Genomic DNA, 13,278 nt, shown 5'->3' on the forward strand with positions numbered 1-13,278 from the left:
TGCTTCAGTTTTGTTCTCCTGACTGGGCTCTGGTGCTCAGGAGTAGTTTATCATGTTGACGATCTCGTGGAAGAGATCTTTCTTCCAGCGTTTGTTCTTGGAGTTCTCCCTCCCTGCAAGCCCCAGTGTTGTGTCTGGCACTGCTGCTGTCTGATTGTTGTGAATGTTGTTTCCGTGGTTCTGATTGTTTATCCACTGAGCGATAGGTAATGCAGCCAGCAGGGATTGTCAGAAAACTTCATTAACTGAAGTTGCATGCTGAGATTCTTGCAATGGTGTGTGAACAAGCTGTGCCCAGTTCACATTCCTGACTTCCCACTGCCATATTAAATTCTCTTCAGAGCCTTACCATCATCTCCAGTTCTTCATTGTACTACAGAAACAGCTTGGTTGAGATCTTCATTTAATGAAATGAAATGCCATTTAAAAACTGAGAAGACTGTTGCTTCTCTTACTGACTATTAGAAGAGGTAAACTGGTAAGCAGATTAGAGGAAAGTAAGGTGCAGTGTGTTGTCATTGGAAAGAGATTTATTTTTGGCATTCCTGACAAATATGCCTCCATATTACAAGCAGTGAGAATAGAAGGAGAATCAAAAGAAGCCAGTATTGCCTTCAGCAATATATCCCGAGAGAGAACAACATGGGAATTGTGGAGGACGGTTCTGTTCAGCTTCAGTGTCTCTGTCTGCAGTTGTCTTGTGACTTCACAGTCACACGGGCAAGGCAGCAACAACCTCTGGGGCTTGCTGCCTATTTATGTACAGGCTCAGAGGGAAACTCTCGAAATTTACTGAATAGTCTTGGTTTATATGCACCACATAAAATGGGTATCAAGACAGCTTGTATGTATCTAGGGCCATAAATCAAGTAGATCTCTGATAAGCTGTCTAGGGGGCATACACAGATTTTTGTATTTATTACACTGCACAGCTAACCCCAAGTGTTCCGAATTCTTAAATTATTTCTTGCTAAAAGAACGAGTAAGCACTGAAACTAATTTTTTTTTTTAATTACATTTATTTTCATGCCTTAGGGAACAATTGTGTTGTCTTTTCAAATTTTTTCTTTGAAATGAAGTTTAAGTTACGCATTTGGTAACCCTTCGGTTCCAGGTAGAGAAGCTTCCATAGAATAGCAGATAGGACAGACTTGCAATAAAATAGATTTGTCAGTACTGACATCTGTGAAGTGCTATATGTCTGTATTTCTTATTGTTCCATATTCATTGCAAGTTTGTTATGAAGCATTTCCTGAGCCTTATTCACCATATGCTACTAACAGAGGTAAATAGAACATAATCACATGATAAGTAGTGTATTGACAAAGTCATGGGAGTTTATTTTAATACTGCTGATGAAGTTGGAGTTGTCAGCATGCCCGGAAACAAGGTAATATTGTGATAACCAGGATCTGGAGGTCTGAGTACTACAAGGATACTGCAATGCATAAATGCCCTGCTGATAGTAGTTTCATTGCAGGAAACGGTAAAGATTTTTTCCCTATTGAACTAGAAATCGTATTGTAGCTGCCCTTGCTGTTTTACAGCAGAGTTTTGACTAGTGTCTCTTCTTTTTTCAAGCTGTTAGATGATCCTTTGCTGAGACATTCATGTTTGTGAGGACTGAACGCAGCATCAGGGCAAGCCTGATCTTGTAAGGTGCTGTGCAGCCTGAGCACCCTGGTGATGCTTAGCTTCTCCCACCTTTGGGTTCATGTTTTCAAGCCACTTAATATGCAAATGTAAACATGTAGGACTAACGTTTTCCAGATTGCTGGAGAATTATGTATTCCAAGAAGATGATACACACGTGCATAAAACCTAGTCATGTAAAACCCAGTTCTTTCCTGTGCCTGGTTTTAAAGGTAAATGTGTTCCCTAGTTCTGAAAGGACAAGAAAGCTGTAGCTCCCTTGTGGACCTTCTTCTTCAACCACCTACCTTTTTCTTCATTATTTATCAAACATTAGGCTTACCCAAATGCAAACTGACTTTTATGGCATGTCATTGTGCGCATGCGAGGCTCAGGTTATATGCCTTTCCCATTATCTTGCCTGTTCACATGAAGAAACATTTGGCAGTTCTGTGTACTGGTTACTTGCAGACTTTTTAAAGTACTGGCTTTAGCTGAAGCTGAAGCAGGAAAGTAGCTTTGCAGAAAGCTTCATTATATTAGGATTGGACATGATGGAATAGCTCTGTGTCTTTAGAAGTTAATTTATAGCTCAGCTTAATCCTTCTCATGCCCTCAAATCTGGAATCTGGTAGACAACTGTCTGCAGAAATACCTTCTGACTTCGATGCATTGGACCCAGAGTTTATTTAGGAAAAATACCAAAAGAGACCCTAAAAAGGGATGGAATATCTCACAAATAAATGGTTAGTTTAATGGCGATTTTATTACAAACAAGTTACAGAAAAATCCTACTATCTTCTGTTCATACAAATAGCTTGGTGAATAAAGATGATAATGAGGTGATAAAATCGCATGCCTTTGCTCTAGCAGTAGATCCAAAAAAAAAAAGAAAAGGACGTTTTGTTGCTGACTAATCTGAAGGTAGGATGAGGTATTGAATTAAGAATTAAACCAGACGTTTTCTAATCTGGTATTTTGTCATTTATGATAGATTAATGTTAGATTCAAGACACCACGTTCATTAGCATTTCTGTGTGATCTGGTGTTAGTGAACTGTAAAAAAAAAACAAACAAACAAACAAAAAAACCTATCCCTCTGCACTAAGCATGCTAGCCAAGATGATTTTTTTTCTTAAAAAAAAAAAAAAAAAAGGGAGAGTTAACCCAGGAATATTTCTGTGAGCGTAACTGATCATAACTATTTGATACTTGTTTCTGTCCAGTCCTTTCTTCCTCCCTTCCAGTGTATTTTTTACATTAGTGCTGCAATAATGTTTTCTTTGTTGTGTAAAATCATCTAATGAAAATGCATATTTTTGCAAGGTACAGTACTGGTTAATATTGCCTTCACTCAGAATGCCTGGATTTCTGTTCAGTAGTTAATGTTTAGTAGTTTCTAGTTGATAACCTCCTAATAGCTCTCCCGTTCCACAAATGCTTGATGAATGCTGAAATTTAAAGGTAATGTGGAAGAGATTGTGCTGAACAGGCAATCAGGATTGTGTAGTAGCTTTTCTTTTGCTGTGGTCTACTGAATTTTCAGGCAGTTTAGGATAAAAGAAGTGAATGTGGCTGGATTCCATGGGAAAATGTTTTGGAAATAGATTAAAACCTGTTAAAGTGATTTTCTTGGATTCAGTGGATCTGTGAATTGAAGCAGTGCAAATAACTTTTAAGTCTTAAGACTGATTAGTAGTAGAAGTAGAGGGGAGGGAGGAAGCTGATTAGGAACATGCAGGAGGGGGATTAAACCAAACTTTCCCAGATAAGTGTGCTTAGCAAAGCAGTATTACTACCAGGTCAGCAGAGCACTTTGCCTGCTTCCCGTACCTTATGCAATGTGGTTGTGTTCATATGTGTTTGCTTAATTGTTTGCTTTGTTTTGTTTTCAGTGATAAAATGAATGATTTTTTTTACCTCTAGTGGGAACAAAGCCTGGCAGCAGTTGGGAGGATGAGGGAAGGAGCCAGGATTAACTCTTCCACGTGGGCTAGGATTGAGTGGAAAGTGTTCGTGCTGGTCTAACACAAAGGACCCATCTTAAAAGCCAGAGCCGTGAAAAACGTGATCTGCTGGCATCAGTGGGACATCAGGGATGTGTAGGACTGTTGTCCCACAATCAGCCCAAAATCCAAAAGTAAATTTTGTACTGGGACCTTCCATCAATTTTTTTTCTGCATCTACAGTAGCATACCATGAATATCTGCTTGTGGTCTCTCTGTGGCTTTTGTCACCTGATCATATGCTTGACATGGTGCTGTTAACTTACACCCCTTTGGAGCCCTCAGGGTTTATGTGTTCCCCCCATTATCCCATCAAATACCAGAGACATTTCCTGGGCAGGGGTGAGCATTGGAAGATGCTTCCTCCACACACCTCTCTGCATTGCCAGCCCTCAGACTGTCCCATGTAGATGAGTACAGATGCTCTCTATTACTCTTTATTACGTTATTGGATATCGTGGAGCGGGGGCAGAATTGAGGATCTGGTAGTCTTAAAAAACAAACTACTAGAAGTTTTGAGGATCACTAGCACAAAGGAGTGGGATGCCTTTGGAGTCAGCATGTTGTTCTGAAGCTTCTCTTCACGTTAACCAGTTCAAGCCAAAAGCATTTGTTTTCAAAATCCAAAACAGACCACACAGTTGCAGACTTTGCAGGAATAAGTGAACTGAAACAAAAGGGGGAGGGGAAAAAAGGCCTGTTTCCAACTTTCAGGTTATTTTCAGAAGGTTTTTCTCACCCCAACTCAGCTATAAATCCGACAGATGGCATCACAGTTCCTGTGTGAAGAAAGACTCCATTTCTTACTCGGTTCTGTCTTTGAGGTGGCGCTCATGAACAAGATCCCAGACCTGAGAACCTCTGTAGTCTGGATTCATCTGTGGACTCCACCCGCATGTACACAAACACACACACCCTTTTAATATCAGCACTCCACATGGAAAGAGTCTCATCCTTCCTGTCATCAAGCCATTGCTTGCCAACTCCCACTTGGAGGGGTGGTAAAGTCTCTCAGGTGTTCTTACTGCCTGGTGGCAGATAGCTAATATCTATTCCTCTTCTTGGCTAAGTTCTTAACAAGGTTCATTAACTCATTGTTAAGACACAACAGCCTTTTCCATCCACTGGCTTGGGAAATGTTTAAATCCCAAGTGTTTGTGTAAAGCTTTCACACATAAAAGCTTCACAATCCACGCAACCAACTTGCAAGTCTTACATGAATCCTGGCTATTATATACTATATGAAAGTGTAAGGCTCGTTGGTCTGAAACAAGAAACAGGACTAGTCCATCACTGTGAGGTGAGAATAGTCATGGGAGCACGTGATCTGAATTTGGTCCCAGACTAACTCAAGTTCTGAGCCCTTGTTTATGCCTTGGAAGGCTGCTGCTCTCACATCTCCATCCAGCTGGGAGTAATATCACCCTAGTGTTTTATGATAGCTGGAATTAGCTTCTGCCGTGTGTTCACAGTGCAGCTGTTCACATATGGTTGCTGCTACCTAAGCTGTGGCAATGTCTCTCTTTGTTCTTTTCGAGCGCTTGGGCACGCTTAAGACCCTGGCTAGATGTTTGGAACTAGCCTTGCTGTCTGTGTTAGTCCTCCTTCCTGGCATGCCGAGGAGGTGCAGAAGCACCAGGCTGTAATGCAGCATGTCAGAGATAGCTTGAGGCCAAAGCAGAAGCTATTTCCAAATACCTGGCCCGGACTGGCAAGTGTGCTCTGTTCTGCTCCCTCAGGACAACAAGGGGAGGACAAGAGGACGCACACATTCTGTCCAAGTTTTAATAGTTTTCTGCTCCAGACCCAGCATAAAGGGTGCTATTAAAGCAATTCAGAGGTTGCTCTGAATTTTACAAACTCTCTATGGTCTTACATACTCAGAGAGGGGAATAGAATATGTTAAGGTTTTAAAATGAAATTAAAAGTGATTAGTTCTCTGAGTTACCGAGCTAGAGGAGGATCTGACAAGGGTTAACGTAGATCCCAATTTTGCTTTTTTTTTTTTTTTAAATTCCGATTTTAAGCCATTAACCAATGAGACACTCGAAAATTGATAGGCTAGTGTTACAAATATATTGAATAAAGGCTCACCTATCCAAAAGCTTGTCTGTTTTTCTCCAGCTATATCAATCCAAATGATACACTCTCCCTACAGGTCTTGCTTTGGGTAGCTCTTAAGTATGTGCATGCTTTCACTGGACAGCTTTACTGTGAGAATACAGAATTACGCACTGTTTTGTACTCCTGTGTCAGCTTAAAGCAATGTAATTGTATCGATACATTCCATGAGCATGAATGCGTTATATAAAGGTACATTTACTGACACCCTTTATTTCTGAAAATTTTGGGGAAAGGTGATTAACCAGTATGAAATACTGTTATGCTGGTATGACTGCATACATGTGTAAGGTTGTTCTGCTTTTATTATTTTGAAAAAAAAAAAAACAGCCAAATCCTATCTCTAATCAAAGTAGAGAAACTGAAGCAAACTCTGTGTTGATCAGGTCTGAAGTGCACCTGTTATTACTGTTTCTCTGTGCAGCTATTCTGGGATTTTTTTTTTTTTATTTTTACATACAGCTGAACATCTGCGTAAGTAGTTGCAGATTCAGTCAGTAAGCTGGTAACAAACTAGTAGGAACAACAGTCCTGAAGACTTTTCATTATTTCTATTAACTTGTCTCTTTTGTTTGTAGAACGAAATGTGTCTTGCCACGCAACAGCTTTCAAAGCAGCTCCTTGCCTATGAAAAGCAGGTATGTCCAGCATCCCTCTTCCCCCCGCCCCCCAAACGTGTGAAGAAGCCTGTTCAGAGCGTGGTTTCCAGAAGTGCTTAGGGCATTGGCCTACTTGGTTTCATGTGAAGACAGCTGTAAAATTCCCCAGTACATTGGGGGGAATTAGGTCACTTCTGTGCATCTTAACTCATATTTTGGACTGTTTTTTTTAATACATTCATAACGATGCAAACCAGTTTGTTCTAATTATATGACCATGACTTTAAAATAGCTGTTAATTATATGTTGTGCAAAATCAGTTCATTTAAACCAACCGGAGCAAAGTATAAAGAATATGTATTAATGACTTAATATTTTTCCATTTAGTTTTATCATTTGCTGTTTTTTGTAGGAGTATTTATTATTTCTGTATAAGATATGTTTTTATACTTACTTTTATTGATTTACAGACCAAATGTGTGTTTCTGTTTTCAGCATTTTGCCTTAGGTAAAGGAGATGAAGAAGTGATATCCACCCTTCATTACTTTTCAAAAGTTGTGGATGAGGTAATTTGAATTGCCACTAGAACTTTGTTTTTTTTTTATGTTGGTGATAAATCCTTTTGATTCTGAGCCTTCCCACTGAAGGCTAGATGGTGCCTGGGCTCTGTATAGCCATTTAAACAGGGGAGAAAAGGAGCATAAACCCACCCTTTTGTAACAGCCTCTTCAGGTCTACAGACCACTAGAGCTGTTTCTTTGCCTCCTTCCCACAAGCCATCCTCAGAGCAAAGCTTCACTTTCCAAGTAGGGAAATCAGAAAAGAGAACATATGTCAGATAACCTGGGGTCATTTCTAATTTCACTCAGTTAAAAAAAAAAAAAATGCATTTACACTTACAAGCTTTACACACTGCGCTCTGAGCCCAAACTTTCCAGGGAAGGAGGCACGACGGCTGTGTATTATTAGTAAGGTTGCTGCTTAGTTCCTGTAAGATCACCTGGAATCCAAAGGGTATTGGTGCAGGCAGCAGAACCTGCTTGCTCAGGGCAGGTTAGGTATTACAGCTGCATGCACGCAACACCTCTGCTCTGTGTAGGCGGCTGCTAAGCAGTGGGAGTCTTTGTAAAAGTGCTCTTGCTAGCCCTACCCATATAAAATTTCAAGATAATCTCAGTATCTAGGCCCTTATCGCTTAAGTGCCCTTCTTTAGTGTCACATCACTCTTCCTGGTGTGAGTAGGGCTGTATGCCATCAGGAGAATGCTGTGCTTCTTGTTAGACTACTTTAAATCTTTATTAAGAGGGCAAAGGGCTGTACTGCGGTATGATTTTGGAAAAAGGGATGGGAGATAGGAGGGATATGGGGCAAAAAAAAGTTAAAAATTTTAGAGCCATGCTCATCCCATGGGTAACCCTAGTGATTTAATGAGAGGAATCCCAAAAGTTAACTTTGCGCTTAGGCTTTTCCTGCTGCATACCTGCTCTCTGGCAATATTTGAAAGGATACTCTGGTAATACAAGTCAAGTACCTGTCTTGGTGAAGTACAAATAGATCAAAACCGTAACTTTCTCCTTCCCAGGTACAAAAGAATCCTCCCCTTTGCAGGAGGAAAGCTGGGAGCCATTTTTTCCCTCGCAAGAAACTGCTTCTTTCATTAGCCACCTTTTATGTGTGTTAGCTAGCCCCTGTACCTGTTGTTTTCCAGTTGTCCGTTCTACAGGCATTGAATTACCCTGCTTTAGTTCTGTATCCTCTAGTGGGAAATACAGACTTCCTCCCTGCCTGCATAACACTGCCTAGAGGCCTCCAGAAGGGTACTATACCATGAACAAACAGGCAGAATATAATGTCAGTGTTGTAGTGTCCTCGTAGTTTGTAACATCAGGCAGTGTAGTAGACATCCTACCTGAACACATCTAAGACTCTTTCCATGTCACTGCAGACACGAGAGCCTTGCCTTCATCCTGTACAGTGTCTTACAGGTGCTTTAAAAATATGTCTTGATGTGCAGAATTTCAGAGATGCTTACAAGAATAGGAACAAGAAACAGATCTAAGGGTAAAATATTTAAATGGGACCTTTCATGCTGTGTCCCCCATTGTGATTGTGTCCTGGTTAACTCTCATGAATGGAAAGAGAGTCTAGTCGTAGAAGTGGAGTTGGAACTCTGTGGTATCGAGAACTAACAAAAACTGGTTAATGAAGGCTAATTACAGATGAAATCCTCTTCAGTTAAGCTTTAGAATTAAGGGTCAAGTGAACTGCCCTAATATGGTGTGTGGGGACTGAAAAGTTCTTTGGATTATTGGAAAACACTGGGCAGGAATGAAATTAAGCATTTAGGGGAAAATCCCCGTCTGTCTCACATATCTTGAAAATGTGTTTTTAGTATGGAAGTGTGTTATGTCCTTTTCTTGTCTGCTGGGCACAAATGGCAGGTGTGCTTCTTCAGCAACTGTGCAGTGCTAGGGCCCACACTCTAATCCAGACTGTCTTCATATAGATCGTTGCTCTGCAGTTTTGCACCGCCAAAGATGACCTTTTAAATGATTGTTATAGTACAGTTTAACAACTCAGGTTGAGGGTTTATGTACTTTTGCTTTCAAGGAAAAATAAATTTTGTTGGTTAATTATATAGCTGTGTAATGTATTTAAAACAAAAAAGTGCTTTAAAAAACCCTGCGCTCATGTACATAGTAAGAAAACTGAAGTTACAGTGGAAACCTGTAAGTAACCGCGTATGTGTTCATCAGAAAGCTGGCATAGGTAGTGGGATGGAAAATAACCGTGAACGTAAATCACGCGATTAGGATAGTCATGGGTTAACCACTGGGGCTTGTTGGTTTACCTCTTCCTACATGGAAGTGGGAGAAAGATGGGTAATGTAGAAATTGGTGTTAATTTTTCTGGTGAAAACGTCACTGTGATCTGCTAGTTCTTACTCAGGCAAAATCCCTGTTGGTGTTGAGCGTGTTGCATGCAGAAAGACCAAAGGGACCACTGATTTTCAGCAGGAGACGTGACTTTGAGGTTGAGTATTACGAAAGAAAGGAAAAAGTACATAGTGCGACTGTGGCTGCCAGGTGCTGAGGTTGTCATTTTGAAAACTTTGGTTTACATGAGGGAAAAACATAAGAAATGAGAGTACTAAGAAATTTACGCTTTTTATTTTAAATTGACACACTAAACTTATAAAAGGTAAGGTATACTCACATTTCACTTTGAAAACTTCAAATTGCATTGACTGCTTATTCAAGTCTTTTCTTTCGACAAAAGGGAAGTTTCTAATCCTGCTGAAGTAAGAGCCAGTGTTTGCATAGCAAACTGTGGACAGCACATAGCGTGAAGGTGCATGCTTTTGTTCCAAGCTTGGCTTCTGGCAAGTTTGTCTCATTTTCCTGGCTGTTTACTAATAGGATAATATTTTTGACTGGAGCACTTAGGGATGTTTGTTGATGGCTACTGGTATGTAGCCGTAAGTGTCAGTTTTTTACTGACTTTATCAGGACTTGATGGTTTTAGATGGTGTTCAGGAGTGTTTTATATGAGTTTCCAAAGTAAAGGCCCAAAGTAAAGGCCAATATAAAGGCCCAAACACCAGAATTTGAATAAGCTAAGAGTTTGATATTTGCTATTCATGGATTTTTAATGCCTTGGAGGAGATATGTATAAGGCCAAAAAGATTAATAATAATGACATTTGGTGGTCTTGATATATTTCCACCATTTGGGATGAGAAATACCATAAAGCAACCAGACCTTGCATAATTTTGCCCAGTGGGAGGTTTGGTGAGAAATTTTTGTCCTTTATAACAAAAGTAAATGCATATGCTTCATATCATGTAGGAGCACTGGTTTCTAAGTAGAATTCTGACATTCGGGAGGGCTGAGACGGTTACATGGAGATGTACGTCACTCACAGTTCAGCAACAAGCCCTGTATATTAAACTTTTTAATGTACATAGTGTCTTGGGGGCATTTCTCTTTTTCTGTTTCAGCTCAATGTTCTCCATTCTGACCTGGCAAAACAGCTTGCAGATACAATGGTTCTCCCAATAATCCAGTTCAGGGAAAAGGATCTCACGGGTAAGTTTATTTTAATTTCTCTCTTGGTAACTTGTTGCCTGATTTATTCCATAGTAAGTTGAGGCTTAATATCACAAACACATTTTTCTTATATCCTTTCGCAGAAAAGTTTGATATTTTTCTACTGCAGAATGTCACTGCCAGGTACAGGCTCTTGCTCAGACATAAATAGTGCAAATTCACCATACTTTATGCAGATAGTGCAAGTTTGAAAACACACAGCTTTGTTCTTTGTTGAGTCACTCTGCTTTTACATTAGTGTAATTGCACTGAAGTCAGTGATGTTATAATCGCCCAAAGTGGGGAAATTTAGCAATGAATCTGGCTTGTAAACAGTATTAATCCCACTACAGAAGTTTAGGTTTATTTGAAAGGCACAAGCAGGAATTTTTTTTTCCTTCTTAATATGCTATATTGCCTTCATTTTAAGTAATCTGTCCCCTTTAAATCTCTGCTATCCCAGGACAGTTCCAAGTAAGTTGATTGCACAAACTTGGAGATTTCTTATTTAAACAGCTAAGCAATAATGGAAACATTTGGTATAATTTCAAAAGAGGGCTGATATTCAAGGTCAAGGACACTCTAACCTACTCATGCAATAGAAACATGAGATTTTAAGCGCAGCATGTTCAGCTCACTCTCCTGTTTATGTACTTTTAAAAGATATTTTACTGGGAGACAGAACAACTGTAGCAAAGTAATAGCTGGTTTATGTTCCTTATATCCTTCCATCCTATTTAAAAAAGACATCAAGATGCCTATCAAAATGGCTATCTTGTTTATAATTTAGTGTTAAAAATCAAGCAGCATTTGGATGGTAAGATTTTGGTTCTATGAAAGCTTTCACAACTCGTTAATGTGGCTTCATTGATAGGGTGATTCTGCTCCCATCGTTGTGGTTTCTGTCCCCTGGTGCATAAAAGGGGAGCATAAAAAGAAGATGCAAGTAAAAAGCCTGCAACGAAAAGCCTCAGCTGCTTCAGACGTGACAAAAAATGAGAGTTTCTTCTGCTTCCTTGGATGTCAAAGTCCATTTTATTCTATCCATCCATCCATCCCAACCTCCATTTTTGTCTGACAGTAGAGCAGCGTTTTCAATAGAGAGGCCTGGATGCATTGAAATTTCCCTGTGAGCTTGAACAAAGAAGAAAGGAAAATTAACTGTGTTCTTGCTTTTACTTATGATCCTGTTATGTGTATGTAGTGAATACTGTAGAAACCTCTAGGTACAAGTTAGTCAAACCTGAGCAAGAATTTCTATCTTCCTGCATTAGAGTCACGCAGAAGTGTTGGGGGAAGAAAAAGTGGCAGGTAGCTGATCTATGAGTAGGTTGTTACGAGTAACCAGAGACCATGATGACATCTCACAATTTCCCTTATTTTTTCACATTTGCAAAATGGCTGTTCTTATGAATGTCCTTTCTTTGTAGCTTTTTGAAAAGGGCTTTGTCAGTTGTAGTATAGACTGATACGGACACTGAGAGCAGCTTGTGCCCAACCATTTTGAAAGTTGAGTCGCCTGTTTAGCTTTTCTTCCCTCTACCTCAATGAGAAACTTCTGGCCAATGTTTAGATGAGCATCATAGCCAGCAGTCAGGTGTGTTTGATAAATGTTTCTTTTCACAGAGAAACTTAACAAAATAAGTTCTGCATTGATGAAGATTCATCGACAGGAAAGGGGCTTAGTTCAGATGTTGTGGTAGTTTCTGGGACCTACTCAGATTTCTCACTCTCATGTAAGCATGGTCAGGAAGCTGTTCAGGACTGCTGATCTTTTAAAGTAGTGGTGGACCTTTTGTGATAACAAGTATAGAGAAATGGTGCTTCTTTGGATAAATTACACTGGCAGATATGCAGTCTTTTTCGTATTCATAAGTTGTTCGGTGAAGTAAACTCAGCTCTTACTTTTCTGTCTGCCTGTTCATTTCTCAACCAACTGATCTGGTTTATCATTTTCAAGAGAGACACAATTTATGCATCTCTACTTTAAAAGGATTAGAATGACTTAGGCATTAAGCATGCGCTAAAAGGTTTTAGTTTTGTTGTGGTCTCGGTTGAACAAACAGTGTTTACAGCTCTTCTTATTCTGAATATTTAATTTTCTTTTCCAGAAGTAAGCACGTTGAAGGATCTTTTTGGCCTTGCTAGCAATGGTATGTTTCAGGGTTTTGTTTGTTTCTAATGGCGCGCACCTGTTACATCACAGAAGACATTTTAAATCTATGCACACACACATCACAATTCTAAAAAAAATATTCCTTGTCTACAGAACATGACGTGTCCATGGCAAAGTATAGCAGGTTACCGAAAAGGAAAGAAAATGAAAAGGTAAAGAATGTGAAAGGGAAAAGGAAAAGTTCTCATCAGCTGCTCTGTCTACATCACCATAGCTAACCCTTACATGCACTAATGAACTTTTGAGAGTTCATCACTTAAATTCACAGTAGCTTGAGTACTTGTGATTTAGTTTCCAGGCAGACACAAAGCTTTTAGACTTCAATTCAGCAAAGTTATACCCGTTTACTTCAAGTTAGGCAAGTGATCAAGTGTTTTTCTGAACTAGAACCATTCAGATCCAAGGGAGCTCTTCAGACAGAAGCAATCCAAATGGCTATAAATAGATTTGTGTAGGCCTACTGCTGTATGGCTAACGCGATGATGCTGTATCGCTGAGTACGATTCATTGGGAACTGTGTCATGAAGCCTTGTGTCTGCTGTGTTTAAAACATTCCATTTTCCTCATCTGCCTTCCCGCTAGATTTCTCTGTATGGACTGTAATTCCACTTAACGTGAAACTGAGTTGGTGGGATTGTTTTGTGTTTCTCCTCTC

At 39.7% G+C, this 13,278-nt stretch overlaps 1 protein-coding gene across 2 annotated transcripts in view; it reads left to right on the top strand.

Annotated features, from left to right (window-relative positions):
* Positions 1-13,278, top strand: part of APPL2 (adaptor protein, phosphotyrosine interacting with PH domain and leucine zipper 2) — a 40,920-nt gene that overhangs the window by 9,062 nt on the left and 18,580 nt on the right. For both annotated transcript variants that reach the window (XM_068944134.1, XM_068944143.1), the window contains 5 exons: positions 6,338-6,397; positions 6,854-6,925; positions 10,360-10,447; positions 12,559-12,600; positions 12,717-12,775. In XM_068944134.1, the coding sequence (XP_068800235.1) occupies positions 6,338-6,397; positions 6,854-6,925; positions 10,360-10,447; positions 12,559-12,600; positions 12,717-12,775 (321 nt within the window). The remainder of the gene's footprint in view (positions 1-6,337; positions 6,398-6,853; positions 6,926-10,359; positions 10,448-12,558; positions 12,601-12,716; positions 12,776-13,278) is intronic.

The sequence above is a fragment of the Struthio camelus genome, chromosome 1, assembly GCF_040807025.1.
Source record: "Struthio camelus isolate bStrCam1 chromosome 1, bStrCam1.hap1, whole genome shotgun sequence".
Lineage (NCBI taxonomy): Eukaryota > Metazoa > Chordata > Aves > Struthioniformes > Struthionidae > Struthio > Struthio camelus.